This window comes from Physcomitrium patens, chromosome 8, assembly GCF_059467195.1.
Source record: "Physcomitrium patens ecotype Gransden chromosome 8, ASM5946719v1, whole genome shotgun sequence".
NCBI lineage: Eukaryota > Viridiplantae > Streptophyta > Bryopsida > Funariales > Funariaceae > Physcomitrium > Physcomitrium patens.
In genome coordinates this window covers 8,837,063-8,850,002 of record NC_143417.1, presented here as the reverse complement: position 1 = coordinate 8,850,002, position 12,940 = coordinate 8,837,063, and the positions used below count along the sequence as shown (strand labels likewise).

General features: G+C 41.1%; 3 protein-coding genes and 1 long non-coding RNA gene across 6 annotated transcripts; 1 reads left to right on the top strand and 3 right to left on the bottom strand.

Moving 5' to 3' along the window:
* Positions 1-1,319: 1,319 nt before the first annotated feature.
* LOC112285671 (uncharacterized) lies at positions 1,320-5,902 on the bottom strand. Its single transcript, XM_024526649.3, has 8 exons — positions 5,673-5,902; positions 5,172-5,325; positions 4,897-4,949; positions 3,904-4,403; positions 3,569-3,658; positions 2,746-3,296; positions 2,305-2,371; positions 1,320-2,065 (listed from the first exon to the last, which is right to left on the bottom strand). The coding sequence occupies exons 2-8, from the start codon at positions 5,246-5,248 to the stop codon at positions 1,739-1,741; spliced, it is 1,665 nt and encodes a 554-aa protein (XP_024382417.1). The 5' UTR covers positions 5,249-5,325; positions 5,673-5,902; the 3' UTR covers positions 1,320-1,738.
* A 181-nt stretch (positions 5,903-6,083) lies between these two features.
* LOC112285393 (poly [ADP-ribose] polymerase 1) lies at positions 6,084-9,562 on the top strand. The gene is made up of 7 exons (XM_024526184.3): positions 6,084-6,411; positions 7,115-7,307; positions 7,520-7,569; positions 7,857-7,927; positions 8,129-8,292; positions 8,585-8,765; positions 8,995-9,562. The coding sequence occupies exons 2-7, from the start codon at positions 7,152-7,154 to the stop codon at positions 9,156-9,158; spliced, it is 786 nt and encodes a 261-aa protein (XP_024381952.1). The 5' UTR covers positions 6,084-6,411; positions 7,115-7,151; the 3' UTR covers positions 9,159-9,562.
* LOC112285394 (metal-independent phosphoserine phosphatase) lies at positions 8,921-12,356 on the bottom strand. Of its 3 annotated transcripts, XR_002970678.3 has the most exons (8): positions 11,984-12,356; positions 11,657-11,761; positions 11,052-11,102; positions 10,786-10,899; positions 10,470-10,601; positions 10,225-10,300; positions 9,694-9,984; positions 8,921-9,240 (listed from the first exon to the last, which is right to left on the bottom strand). XR_002970678.3 is itself a non-coding variant. In XM_024526185.3 (7 exons), the coding sequence occupies exons 2-7, from the start codon at positions 11,744-11,746 to the stop codon at positions 9,764-9,766; spliced, it is 684 nt and encodes a 227-aa protein (XP_024381953.1). In that variant the 5' UTR covers positions 11,747-11,761; positions 11,984-12,356; the 3' UTR covers positions 9,483-9,763. The 3 variants fall into 3 exon arrangements, 2 of the variants coding, with proteins under 2 accessions (XP_024381953.1, XP_090108601.1); XM_024526185.3 differs by lacking the exon at positions 8,921-9,240 and having other exon boundaries at positions 9,483-9,984; XM_090252475.1 differs by lacking the exon at positions 8,921-9,240 and having other exon boundaries at positions 9,483-9,984; positions 11,951-12,087.
* Positions 11,997-12,563, bottom strand: LOC149988453 (uncharacterized). Its single transcript, XR_016504462.1, has 2 exons — positions 12,260-12,563; positions 11,997-12,135 (listed from the first exon to the last, which is right to left on the bottom strand). It is a non-coding gene; the product is annotated as an uncharacterized LOC149988453 (long non-coding RNA).
* Positions 12,564-12,940: the final 377 nt, after the last annotated feature.

Here is a 12,940-nt window from a genome sequence, read left to right as displayed (position 1 = left end):
TGCTCCAATAAATACCTTATGATACATTAAAATGCTCCATCATGTCTATAAAGCCCTATTATATTCTATGATAATCTAAATATTTCTATTCTATTTTAAGATAGTTTGTAAAGCTCCAAGAAGTCAAAAAGCTCCAAAATCAATCTTCTTTCCATCAAATAGATGATCAATTTCAATAACCACCAATAAAATTTAATACTTTATACTTCAAGCTTTCATGTCGGATTCACCAAATATATTATAATACGAGGAGTCTTGCTTGAGAATGCTCCAAGCACCTGACTATGAAAAGTAGAATACAAATTGCAATAACAAAATCCTAACTTTAATAGAATAGCAACTAAATTTTAATTAGACCATAACAATACTAAGTAAGTTTTAATTAAATTCAAAGAAATCTCAAAGGAATTACAAAGAAGCAATAAAAAAAACTTAAAAAAAATATTTAAATGATCACAAATATATCTCAAATACATCTCAATTCAATCTTAATTTAATCTTAATTAAAATCTTATTGAAATTCATTCAAATTTTAGGCCAAAAACTAACTAAATCTTAAATCTTAAATAAATCATAATAAAATCCTAAATCCTAAATCAAATCCTAAATCAAATCTTAAACTCTAAATCAACTCCTAACCAAATCTTAATCTTAAATCAAATCCTAAATCAAATCCTAAATCAAATCCTAAACTCTAAATCAACTCCTAACCAAATCCTAATCTTAAATCAAATCCTAATCCTAAATCAAATCCTAAATCAAACTCTAATTCTTAAACCAAATCTTAACCTTAAATCAAACCCTACTCTCCGATTTGCAAAAGAATCCCAAAATCATCGTCAAGGCTTGGTTTTGTGCCTCATGGTCTGATTTCGACCTTGGTTCATAATTGGCCGTCTCTGGATATCAATATCTAGTTTTTCTAGATAATTTTTGCTAGAATTTATTCTTAACTTCTTCCTAAAGATACTTGTATCATTTATTTTTCCAATCTACTTTATTTTGCCTTATTTATGGCCCTACAAAGTAAGTAGAGGTCACTTTTCTAAAAAGGCAGTACTACTAAAAGTTTTATTACCTTCCTATCTTTTATCCATGTTTTTTTTATTTTATCTTTTAACTTGGCTCTTCTATGATAAGATCCATATTATCATCTTTCACCATATAGTCGCATTACAACACGACAATGTATAAAGTCAACATTATATTTATGATCTGACCTAAGACTTTGTGACGTTAAGTCCGGCAGCATTGTGCGGCTGATGGGATTGTACCGGACTCTCCACCGACCAACAATTACAATCTCTCAGTTGGCCTAGTGATATCAATTTGCCTGGGTGAAATTGCAATTCATATCAATTTCGAGTCTGTGAAGATAACGCGCCTGCGCGAGAATCCAAGAAAGCATTCGCACTAAATTCTCAGTGCGCGCTGCAAAATTCAGCGATTTTGGTTTGTTTTTCCTACATAAAGCTGTGCAAGGGCTGTAGGTTTTTCTGACTTGTTTTTCCCGACTTTCATCACGTCTATTGTATCTAACCAATAGGTCGGGAAGCAAATTTTAGGAACTGTTAGTCTTCATGAGAGTTCACAGCTGCCTTGACTGAGTCCTAAATTGCAGAGTTAAGGGGATATTGCTGTAATCTCATTTGTGGATTTCTTTACATCTACACAAATTCTTGGTGACGCGAAAGTAAGATAGGTAAGTGATTCCAATTTCCGAATTACTTTACTGCCGTTATGAGCATCCAGTGACACCTGATCTCTCAAGGTCAAGCGTTTCTGAACGAATGACGGAGTTTAGGTCCTGCACTTGCCACCCTAGGAAACAATGTGGCGTCACAGATAAGGACCGGCTCACATTTTTGTCTGCTGCCAATGGCTCTGAAATCTTTGTATCTTCAGTCCGGAGGCACTGTGCTTTAGGTTCGCAAGCATCAGAGACATTTGTAGCGCTAGCAACTGGATTAGAGGATGAGACACTTTCAGATTCAGGCGTCAGATCAATGATTTCCTCAACTGCTTGCTCCAATCCACGAAGTTGTAGGAGTCCTTTCTCTGTGGCCTGTACAGAAAGTTTACATGCACGCACTCTTAAAAAGTATGATCTGATAATTGTAAAGCAGAATCAGTTGCAACTTTCAAAGTCCTCCAAAGCGGAGGTGAGGCATTTCCCGTCAATTTATTTTACTTACCGACCGAGTTTCTATTTGTTGATAGACAGGTGAGGATCCGCTGTATATAGAGGGCTAAATTGTATGTGCCCGAGATATTAGAGATTATAGAGAAAGAATCGGTAGATACCACGTATTCATAAGCTCGACCTCTGCCTCCAGTACCTAATCGCGTGACTTTGCGGTCCGACACCAATCTGAAAAGTCGACAACATAGCAGTCCCTGTTTAAATGAATTTGAAAATGTACAGAAACTCCCTGTATTATAAAACGTTATGTAGCTGATGAAAGATCATCTAGTGCAATTTGGAAGCAAGAAACTTAACAAACAATTTCATCTATCTAGCTGCCATAAAGTTGCATTGTGGAGCTCCAGTACCAAATGTCGCAATATTTTATGTGCTCCACGTAAGGAATCGCATGTGAAAAGAATTTCTGAGGATTGTTGCCTTCCTAACCATAGTGCAACTGGTAGACGAACGATCCAGCTTGTTTTCCATTGTCTTAAAATTTATCAGTGCTAAAAATATGCTCAAGCCTCACAAGAGATGACTCAGTGGAGATGTCTTACAGTCTAAGGGCTTTGCTGGTATCAGGATTATTGCCCAATTCCTGCCTTATGAGCCTCTCTGGAACAGTCAAGTCTCCAATGAACTGTAGAATTTGGAGGGTGAAACGCTCCGTCCGCTTAAATCCTCTACGAATTCTTTTCTTCGTGTCACTAAGTTGACACGAGGATTTGGAGAATCTCCCAAAATTTGTTGCACTTTGAGCCTGAAGTACCTCGGTTTTGGATATTGATTTGTCGACGGAAACCAGGGATTTAGAGAACCTCTCAAGGTTCGTTGCACTTTGAGCTTGAGGAGCCTCAATATTGGACATCAGCTGGTCGCAGGAAAATTTGTCTTCTGAAAGAAGCTCTGATTTCGTAGAAGTTATCGTAGAAACATCAGCCATGGGCAGACGGTTACGTAAACTGCCTGCGTCAACCAAACTGCTAATCGACTCAGTGCAGTAACATAACTCATCACACTTGGATAGACTGGTATTTTTTTGCGGTTTGGTTTGGCATGGAAATATAGTCAGTGATGTTCTTCGAGGCGTACGCAACTTTCGCACAACCTGCACAGGAGTGCAAAACACCTGATGAGAACCTTAAATCAATGCCTGCACCTCGGAAAACTGTTTATCAGTGACTCACCGCTTTGCATAGTCGATTGGTCATTATCGTTTGGGTGAAGATACATGTCCTGACTAGCTAATAACTCAGAAAGTTTACCACGGAGATTTTCGGAGGTAATCCAGCTAGAATTCACAAAGTTGAAGTAGTATACATACACCTCTGTTTAGATTTGCGTTTCTAAAATGTTCCTGGAAAACGAGTTTCTGCGTACCTTGCATGAATTATCTTTTATAAGAAGAGGTAGCTTATTTGAATGCTTATCATGGTAGTGTTCCTTGCAATGAGGATTGGCGAAATTTTTCTGTACAGATACCAACGTCCTTATTGATATTTTATTGGTAGGCGTCTTGCATCAATAAAAGACGTACACGACGAACCAATTATTTCAAGTACTGCAATGGTCTCTCTTACTTCGCGGGGGACTAATCACACTACCGAAATCTAGTTGTATGATGCACTATGTCAACTTCTGTAAGGTGAAGTAGACTGTGGTGTAATTTAAAATACAACAAAAATGAATGTGTTCAGTCTGTCGTCCAACTTTACCTTGTGATAGTCCTTTTCTGAAAGGGTTGAAGTCAGATCGGACGAAAGCTGATGCGTGCGCTTTAGCTTGCAAGAAACGTCTGCAAGAAGTGATAGTGCCTCGACGGTGCAAGCTTGTCCGTAGCCTTTTGAGGTAATCGACCGGCTTGGCATGTAATAGACACCAGCTCCTGGTGCTAGGCATCTCTCGTGCTTCTGAGGAACTTTGAAGCCCACCCCAAGTTTTGTAGAATGCGAGGATCGAGAGGTTTTGGTATATTTCGTGATGTGAGTTTGAGTAAGCTGCCTTTGGTTCAAATGTTCTGCCTCTGCATCTTTCATGAACCCTACCTGATTCCAGTGTTGAGGAGTGAGACCTACCCTCTTTGGACGATTCTTAAGGATGACACTCTCCGTGGGGCCTGGGCATGCAACTTGAGGGACCTCCATTACCTCTGGAGGAGCACAAGAGTTTGCAGATGAAATGTATGCATCGTAGATACTCGACGATTGCTCGCAGCCTGCCATATTCATAATATGTCACCAGTCAACATATACAGTATTCCAAAAACCAAAATGCCTATACCACATTATACTTGCTAACAATATTGAGGGTTTCAAGCTCATCTATATGAAGTCGCAGCCTCGAAGTACGTGAAACACCTCAATGGCCGAAGATGTTAATAAGATCACAATATATCTTGAAAAGTACAGAAAAACGAGTCGCATATTATAGTCTTCAAACCCTTCTTTGAATTGAGCAGAATATTTGTGTTTGCATATATATATATATATATATATAAGTATATTTATATCTGTGTGTGTGTATTCCTCTCAACCACAGCCTATTACAGTTAGTATCACTTGAGCAGCTATATCATAGCAACTTGGCGCCAGTTATATTAATGAAGCCGAATTGCTTAAGTTTTTGTGAGAAGTCTAACTATAGTGTGCAGATGATAGAAAGATTGTATTACTGACGATCCTGAAATACTTGTGCTGTTGGAATCTTACTTTTGAATTCTGCGAACTTCATCTTCCACTCCTTTCTCTTCACTTCTAGTTTCCTGAAACTACTTCAACTTTCAGATCCGTGCATGTAAAATTCTTATCAATTGAGTGTCAATAGTGTTGGTGTCAAAGCCAGAGCTTAGTTTACTGCTAATGATTGAGCTCTACAAATCGCAGAGTTCATTGAATTTAATATCAATAAAATGCACGCTGTTGCAAGCTACGCATAGTTTTAAACTCGAATGTTAGAGTCGAAGAAGGCATTCATAGGACCTAACCTCTGAGGTGTGCTCAGCATGTCCACAGTTAATGAGCTCTCAATAACAGCGTCCATGGAGTCCGCAAGCTGCATCATTCATTTCGTGGTTAGACAGCTTCGGCACCTTGTTCAACAACGCTCTTCAAGAAAGTTTTCACAAATCGTCTTAGTATCTGCAGACGCTTGGATGATCACAAAAAACATCACATTAATGGCAGTGTAAAATTAACGCTCATTATGATAATAGTATACTGCTAGTGCATATTTCACTTAAATAATATTGTCTCGAATTCTAGAATTATTCTGCTGTAACACTTCTTCTCGTCATTTCATCCCCTAGAACCCATGACCAATCCTAGTTAACCAACAACTTGCTACGTCCGTAAACCTTCACAGGTCTCACATAATCTTCTGCAAATCGCCACCTAAATCTCGTACAAACCACCGTGCGAAACGATCACAGTGGGGGGAAATTCGCAATTCCATTCACAGTTGATCAGCTCAAAGGCATCAGATATACCTCACGCACAGTTCAGATTTACATGTGCAAGCAGCATCGTAACCCTCGTCCCAATTTCCATGCTCATGCTCCATCCAACCTTCCCTAGCAAAGTACACCGTCCGGCAGTATGGTGTATAGCAGCTCTGCCACACAACTAAGCTTCACCATCTCAGTGCTTTCGAAGCATCCCACCTCATACCATGACGGGAATGAGACCCGAGGCGGTAATAGGTGAGACCACGCCATAGGAATTTGAATCCAGAGCTGGCGCGGTGGCTGCCAATATTCGAAATTGCAAGAGGCGGGGCCAAAAACTCGACTAAAGTAGCAGTTTAAAAAACCCCTTCATCCACATGTTATCACCCATCGATGTCTATTCGATATATCATCCGTTAGATGAACAACGTTCATTCATTGTGATATTATTTGGCAGGACGCTGTTGGAGAGCAATTTTCGCTCAGCGATTCAAGCTAAATTGATTTTTGGCCTCGTTGTCATCGCCAAGTGTTGCTCCATGCGAATGCCACCTTGCCCGGATGCTCGCCATCGCCGACAGCCTTCTATCCTTGCTTCACCATAAGGTGAAGCAGAAGAGACGCCAATGTAGCCTCGTGAACCAATCCTCACAGCCTTCCGTTGATTTTCAATCTGTGCTTTGGATTCATTTTCATTGCTTTAGAAGGTGATTCGTTTTTTTGCTGTTCGAGCGAACGGTTGATCGATTGAGGTTTCTTTCAAGTTTTTGCTGATCGAAAGGTGAGTGACGCTTTGTGGCGTGTTCTCTGGCGGATTGTGTTAGTTTTGATGGGTATTCTGTTAAATAGCTTCTTCGATTGTATTGTGAACATGAGCTATTTCATTGTCTGTTTTTCTGCTTCAGAGGTTAGAGCTTGAAACAGTTCCGGGCCTTTCGGTTCCCGAAATTCGAGTACATTGTTGGGCATACAACACTCATACCAGTTTCTAGTGCGTGATATGGAGTGTCTCGATTTACTTACGATTTTCTTTATGTGGATCGGGTTATCATTTTTTTTCTTTGCATGTCTTGGACATTGATCAGTGTACATGATGAGCTCTTGCTGTGAGCTTTTACATGATAAAGTGCTTCTGATTTCATTGGTTGATAAATTATGTTGAATTGCATGCCACATAAGACGTCAGTACTTCTGCTGAGAAAATCCTAGTTAAGAGAACTTCTTGGTAGCGTCTAGATGAATATGCAGAATCTGAGGTTTCCTGGGTGCTGCGTTTGGTACACGTGACGAAAGTCAGCTTTGCAAAAGCAAACTTGTTACCATGCATCTCCCTACCCTTCCCCTGTAGCCTTCTGGATGGTGCAGCTTACATGTCAGTACTTCATACTGCAGAACACAACTTGTTCATTGTCTAGTGTTTAGCTTGAAGTTTTTCAAGGTGGTCTACTGGAAAGTTCATCATGTATTGCCGTTTCCTCTATCAGGTCACAAGTATTTGTTCACACGGAAGTACAAAGCGACATGACGAAGGATATAGAATCAGCACATAAACCATGGAAGGCGGAATATGCCAAGAGCTCCAGGTCCTCTTGTAGAGCATGCAACAAACCCATTGTCAAAGATGCTTTTCGTCTGGCCAAGGTTCAGACTGCTCATCAATTTAACGGAGTAATGCCAGTAAGTATTTGCAATCTTAAACACTTCTTCATGATTCGTCGTTTTGGTGAGCGCTGGAATATGATTACAGTATGAAAAAATCATGGTCTTTACTCTTGTCTCTATTTGTGTTTTGAACTCCATCGTTTCAGTTGGTCACCTAAATTTGCGATTGTTAGTTTTGCATCTCGCATTCCTGAAACTGAATTAGCAAAATGTGTTGGTTTTTACAGCTGTGGAATCATGCGAGTTGCGTCTTTCAGAATGAAAATGAAATCAAGTCGTAAGTATCTAGAATTGAATGTGTCTAGTAATTAGGATGCTTGTCTATCGCACGCCTATACCCTAAGATATTTCAAAGTTGCTGGTTTGAGCAGCCGTCGTTTAACTGGCAAATTCAGGCAGAATTGTTAAATGTTTCACATTTCTTTGGAAGTACAGAGTACCAATATTTTTGAAGCTATTCATTCGACTCTTACGAGCTCTCATTATGTGTAGTGTAGCCAGGCTCGCATCGGCATTTTTAGGGTTTATCAATGTCATCTCCTGACCACAAACCTTACATTGCAGTTTGGAAGAGATTGATGGATTAGAGGACTTGAGGGCAGGTGATTTGCAAAATCTGCGAAAGTACATAGAAGGTTTGCGATGTGTTCTCTCCACCTGGTCAGATATTTCCAGTTGAACAAGCACTCTTCTAGTGTTCATTGTTATGATTACACAGCTTTCACTTCCCTTAGTGAGAATTAAAAGTGGGATTAGTCCCACAATAGATCATAACCATTTGAACTCAGGGAATCATGAAAATCATTTACGAACCATTTCAGCTCTTTTGAAATCAGGGTCGTTGGCAGCGTCGGACGAAGAGATTAACAGAGGCAAATCGATTACACCAGCGCCTACAGCTGGAGGGAGTGGAGACAACACTGGTGAATATGAGATTGAGAACGCCAAGAGCTCTCGATCTATTTGCAAGAGCTGTAATGAAAAGATTGAGAAAGGACACGTAAGTGAAATGCTGTTGCAATTCACTCTGAGCAGTGGTTTATGTGGTGACAACCAGGTCGTCCCAGTATGCTTACATTAATGTATAATGAGAGGATCAGGATCCGTACGCTTCCAATCTAATTGCTGGCATGTTTCAGATGAGTGTGCGAACATGACTTCGCAAGAGTACTTGTTAGCGTGTTGCTCAAGTTTCTTAATTTCGAAATTTTGTTGCTGCCAGATCCTGACTTTTGAGAAAACAATACGGCACATGGTAGTTTCATCTAAAGATGAAGTTTTGTCTCGTGCAGGTGCGCGTAGCAACTATGGTAGACAACCCTCGCTTTCGTGGCAAGCAGCCTGCGTGGAGACATGTTGAGTGCTTCCTCAAACTGAGATGGTGGACAAGCCCTCTAGCTGCAATGGCTGGTTGGGATAATTTATCAGTTAAGGATCAGTGTGAGGTCCAAGACCTAGCCAAAGCCTGCCCAGGTAATTCATGTAGTTTCCAGACTCAATGAGCTCCTCTCTACCTCTGCTTGGCGGCCAAGAGTCTGGCACAGCTGTCAACTACTTAAATTCAAGAGTAGTCATGCATTGCTAATAATAGTTTCTGAATGCCATATAAGCCTGCTACAATACCCCCCTAACACTTGAAAATGCGCAGTTCTTTTTTATTAAATATTCAACTCCACACTTCGTGGCTGTGTATTTTTCTCAGGGGGGATAGAAGCAAGCATTGTCGAGGAGATTGAAAATCATGGGGTAGGTAACAAAAGAAAAAATGGAGCTGCAGCAAATCCTAGCCCCAAAAAGTCTCCTCGTCTATCAAAAATCAAGGAGAAGGTTACCAATGCTGCTGTGAAGAAATCAGCAAAGACGTAGGCCTGGGTTGGGTCATGTAGCAAAACGCCCCTTTCTCTAGGTGGCGTCGTTGTAGATTTCAAATGAGGTACTTGTAGCAGACCTGAAACAAGGTATTTTTATTAGGATCGTACAGGGGTTCACACTCAGGTGAGGTGTTTTAACTTATAATTTCCATGGGGCACTCCCATTTAGTGAAAGTCAGGCTGGGTTCAGAATCATTTGGTGTTCATTTCCTCATTATCAACAGTAACATGGGATAGATCCCTTGGACATTGCTAGGTGAAGGGCTAAAATTAGTAGCAATGCATCTAAGACTTCTTTGGGCACTTGGAAAGGATGAAATTATGCTCAAAACGTGAAACACAGACTATCACTTGTTTAATTTATTTCTGAATGACCCAAAAACAAACATGTTCAAGGATCATTTGTAGTCATGAACATGAACTAATACATCTCAATTTAAATGACCAATAACGGCGGTTGTAATAGTTACCCCATCCCCTTCAATGGTTGTTACATGCAGAAATGTAATACATATGACAATTTTACCTACCTCACGAGCAGGTCGATGCCTACTGAGGCTCGGAATAATATGTTTGAATTATGAGCTGAGAGCGGAAGTTCTACCCTGATAGCTTATCCCCTCCGAATCCAGTATTCAGAAACCCAATGTTCTGCAAGTGGCTAACGTCACCCCATGAAATGATCGTCCAATCTTTATCATCAGAGATGTGGAAGACGCTGATGGAAGCATTCACGACCTTGCCGGGACATGGCAGCCCTTTCGCAATAATGTGGCTGGTTCGCAACACTCCACCATGAGTGACTACCACAACCCTTTTGCCTGCACAGCCCACGGGACTCTCATCACAACAATAACAACAACAATGCTGCCACAAATACAAATTCTGTGCCCATCTTCAATGCTGCTTTAGGATGTTGGGGTCGAAGCCTCACCCACTATCCAACCTAAAAATCTAGTGCTCAACAAAACATAAATACGAACGAAAATTCAATCGATTAAAGATAACACCTAGTATTCTAGTACTTGATAGCGCCCTTAAATGTGTGGACAGAAATTCACCAAGATTCTCTAAAGCAACTTGTTCGAAACTATTTTGGACACGCACAAACAGCTGCTCCAGGCTCTCCCCTCCACCCTACACAAGGAATCGGTTATCGAACTTGAGTCGGATGATTAACCATGACGAAGTTGATTGGGCCATCGAGTAATTAGAGCATGTGAATCATGATAACCAACAGAAAAGAAATTGTTCTTAGTAACTGTGAAACATGTAAAACTTTAGGATGTGGTGCTGCTGATCGTACTGGTATTGGAAGGGAGTCATCGTTCTTCATAAACACTTTTAAAGCCTCTGGTGCTGCCGTTCTCGCCTCAGTGCGTGTCAGACCCTCCAGATCCCCTAGACATCTTTCACGAAGATCCTCTCTAACAACAATCTGCTTTAACCTCGATCATTACAAATCTGACAATGGAACTAGCTGGAAAGAGATTAAGCTGCCTGACGATGTGGCTTTTATATGATGCAGGATCGATCGCACGTAATTGTCAAAGTGCATACAAGTGCAGCACTCTTCTGAGAAATTGACTTTCAGAAGAAATTATTTCAGAAATCATCCATACCTTGGAGCACTGGCATTTTTCAGCAATAGATTGGGCTGTATCTAAAGCTCTATGTAGATCTGAAGTATATACAGCAGCAAATTCTAGACCCATGCTTGCTAACTTGTCAGCCACCTAAAGAACAATGCCAAAGAAACAGCCTCAGTGAAAATTGAAAAGAAACACAATTTTCAGTGAATCAAAAAACATGAAGACAAAAGTGCTAGTGGAATAACAACAGCGCACCTCTCTGGAGAAAAAAATTCAAAAAGCACTACAAACTTAACTGCCTGCGCTTGTTTCTTGCCAGGTTCGTTTAGGTCCGATTCTGCCTGCCCCTGAAAAATGCACACATCTTAAGTTACTCTTCAACACTCCCAACAGCAACAACACCAATTGGCATCTTGTCTAGGGTTTAAGAAATTACAGCCCCAATTTAAGTCAAATATGTCTGATGTACTGGAGGACAATCTAACCGGCTGACGAGCATCGAGTTCGCAATTTGCTCGACTAGAGATTGAAAACAACATTTTCTGCAGCTTTCTACACTGGATGAAACCTTCCATCGATAGAATTGGTGTTGAATTCTGTTTCAAAATTTTGTTGAAACAGGATCTAATCTAAACGTGCACATCCTGCATTGCTAAGTGCTATACTGCATCCACAGGGATTTTGTCTGACCCTACAACCATTGCTTCTGTGCACCCTTTGGCATTTCGAGCTACCATGAGTGTGTATAGGCCAGAAAAAACAACAATGGAATTGAACCCGACACGATACAAAGGAGAACATTTCCACCTGCAGTACGTTGGGAAATTGACGATCTAATGACGGTAATGCACGCACGCAGAGAGGCAAAAGCATTTTTGGAGTAGGGTCGAGATGGTAATACCTGAAGCCGGCCCAAAGCATTCCAGCTTGTTTCGCCGTGCCGCACCACCAAGAGCTCTGCCACATTGTCAGGAACCGGCGTTTCTCCCATCTTCGCTGCCCCTCCCTATCTCCACCCCCATTCACCTCGAAATCAGTCCTCTCCATACAATCTCAAAAAACCATGTACGTAAACGTGATCTACACGACCACGAACCCAAGCACCAGATGCTCGCTATCAATGCGGTACCCGCGCTAGGTGGAAACAATAGTAACACTTGCAGAGCCCCGAACTAAAGGCAAAATCCGCAGCAACCTGAAATTTACGGAAGGACGTAGTGAAACATACCACCGGCGCAATTCTCAACCGCGGAGGCGCTAGGCTAAATCTCGCAAAAATAATAAAATCTCTCCTTCAGGCGGAATGCAGCACAACGCGAATTCCACCCTATCGGTGTCTCCACTGACAGGCTCCTCCCAGAACTCTTCTAGCACCATTAACTGAAAGAAAAACTAAACCCGACTCAAAAATAGCACGAACCCACAAAGAGTTACAAGCCACTGACTCTAAAGCGCACTAACAACGCACGCAGACCAGAAAAACAAAACACAAAAGGCTCTGCACCAGCTCAGTAAAAGCGCGAAGCGCGGGAAAGAAACGTCGTTGAAAACGTTGCATCGGTGGTGGAGGGAGGTGGTGGAACCAGAGGAATTGTGCGAACACGCAATGGTTTGAAAGCGCGAGGCGATTGGGGACCAAATTCACCGTCTCAATGTCGTCGATCTCTCTTTCTTTCATCCATCCACTTGTTTCTTCCCAATCTGAAAACTCCAGCTGCGATCCAAACAGCTTTAGCAATGTAACTTCAAGAAAATACACTTCGTGTTAAAATCAAACTGTAAAAAAAAACTCGCCAAATCGAGCACATCATGTCGGTTCAAAAGAATATTCACCGCATCAAACTTCAGCGATAACCAGTCTTATCATTCACGATTTAAAAAAAAAAAAAAAAAACACAAGTATGAAAAGAAGAAAAAACAGAAAGAAAACGCTGGTAAGATTTTCGTAAACAATTCGCGGCAGAAGTTGGCTCATTTTGTGAATGAAAAACTCAAGCACGATACTCTGTTTTATTAAGTGAGCGTGGTCATGGGACCCAAGGAGCTTGTGTCACCACTTCGCCAAAAAAAGAAAAAAAAATGCACCCATCGCCGTGGCACCAAACGTGACGGACAAAGACGTTGCAATTGCTTTTTCTCCGTCCCATACTTTTGCCTTTTTGCTTTTGATTTTTGCGTGTCTCTT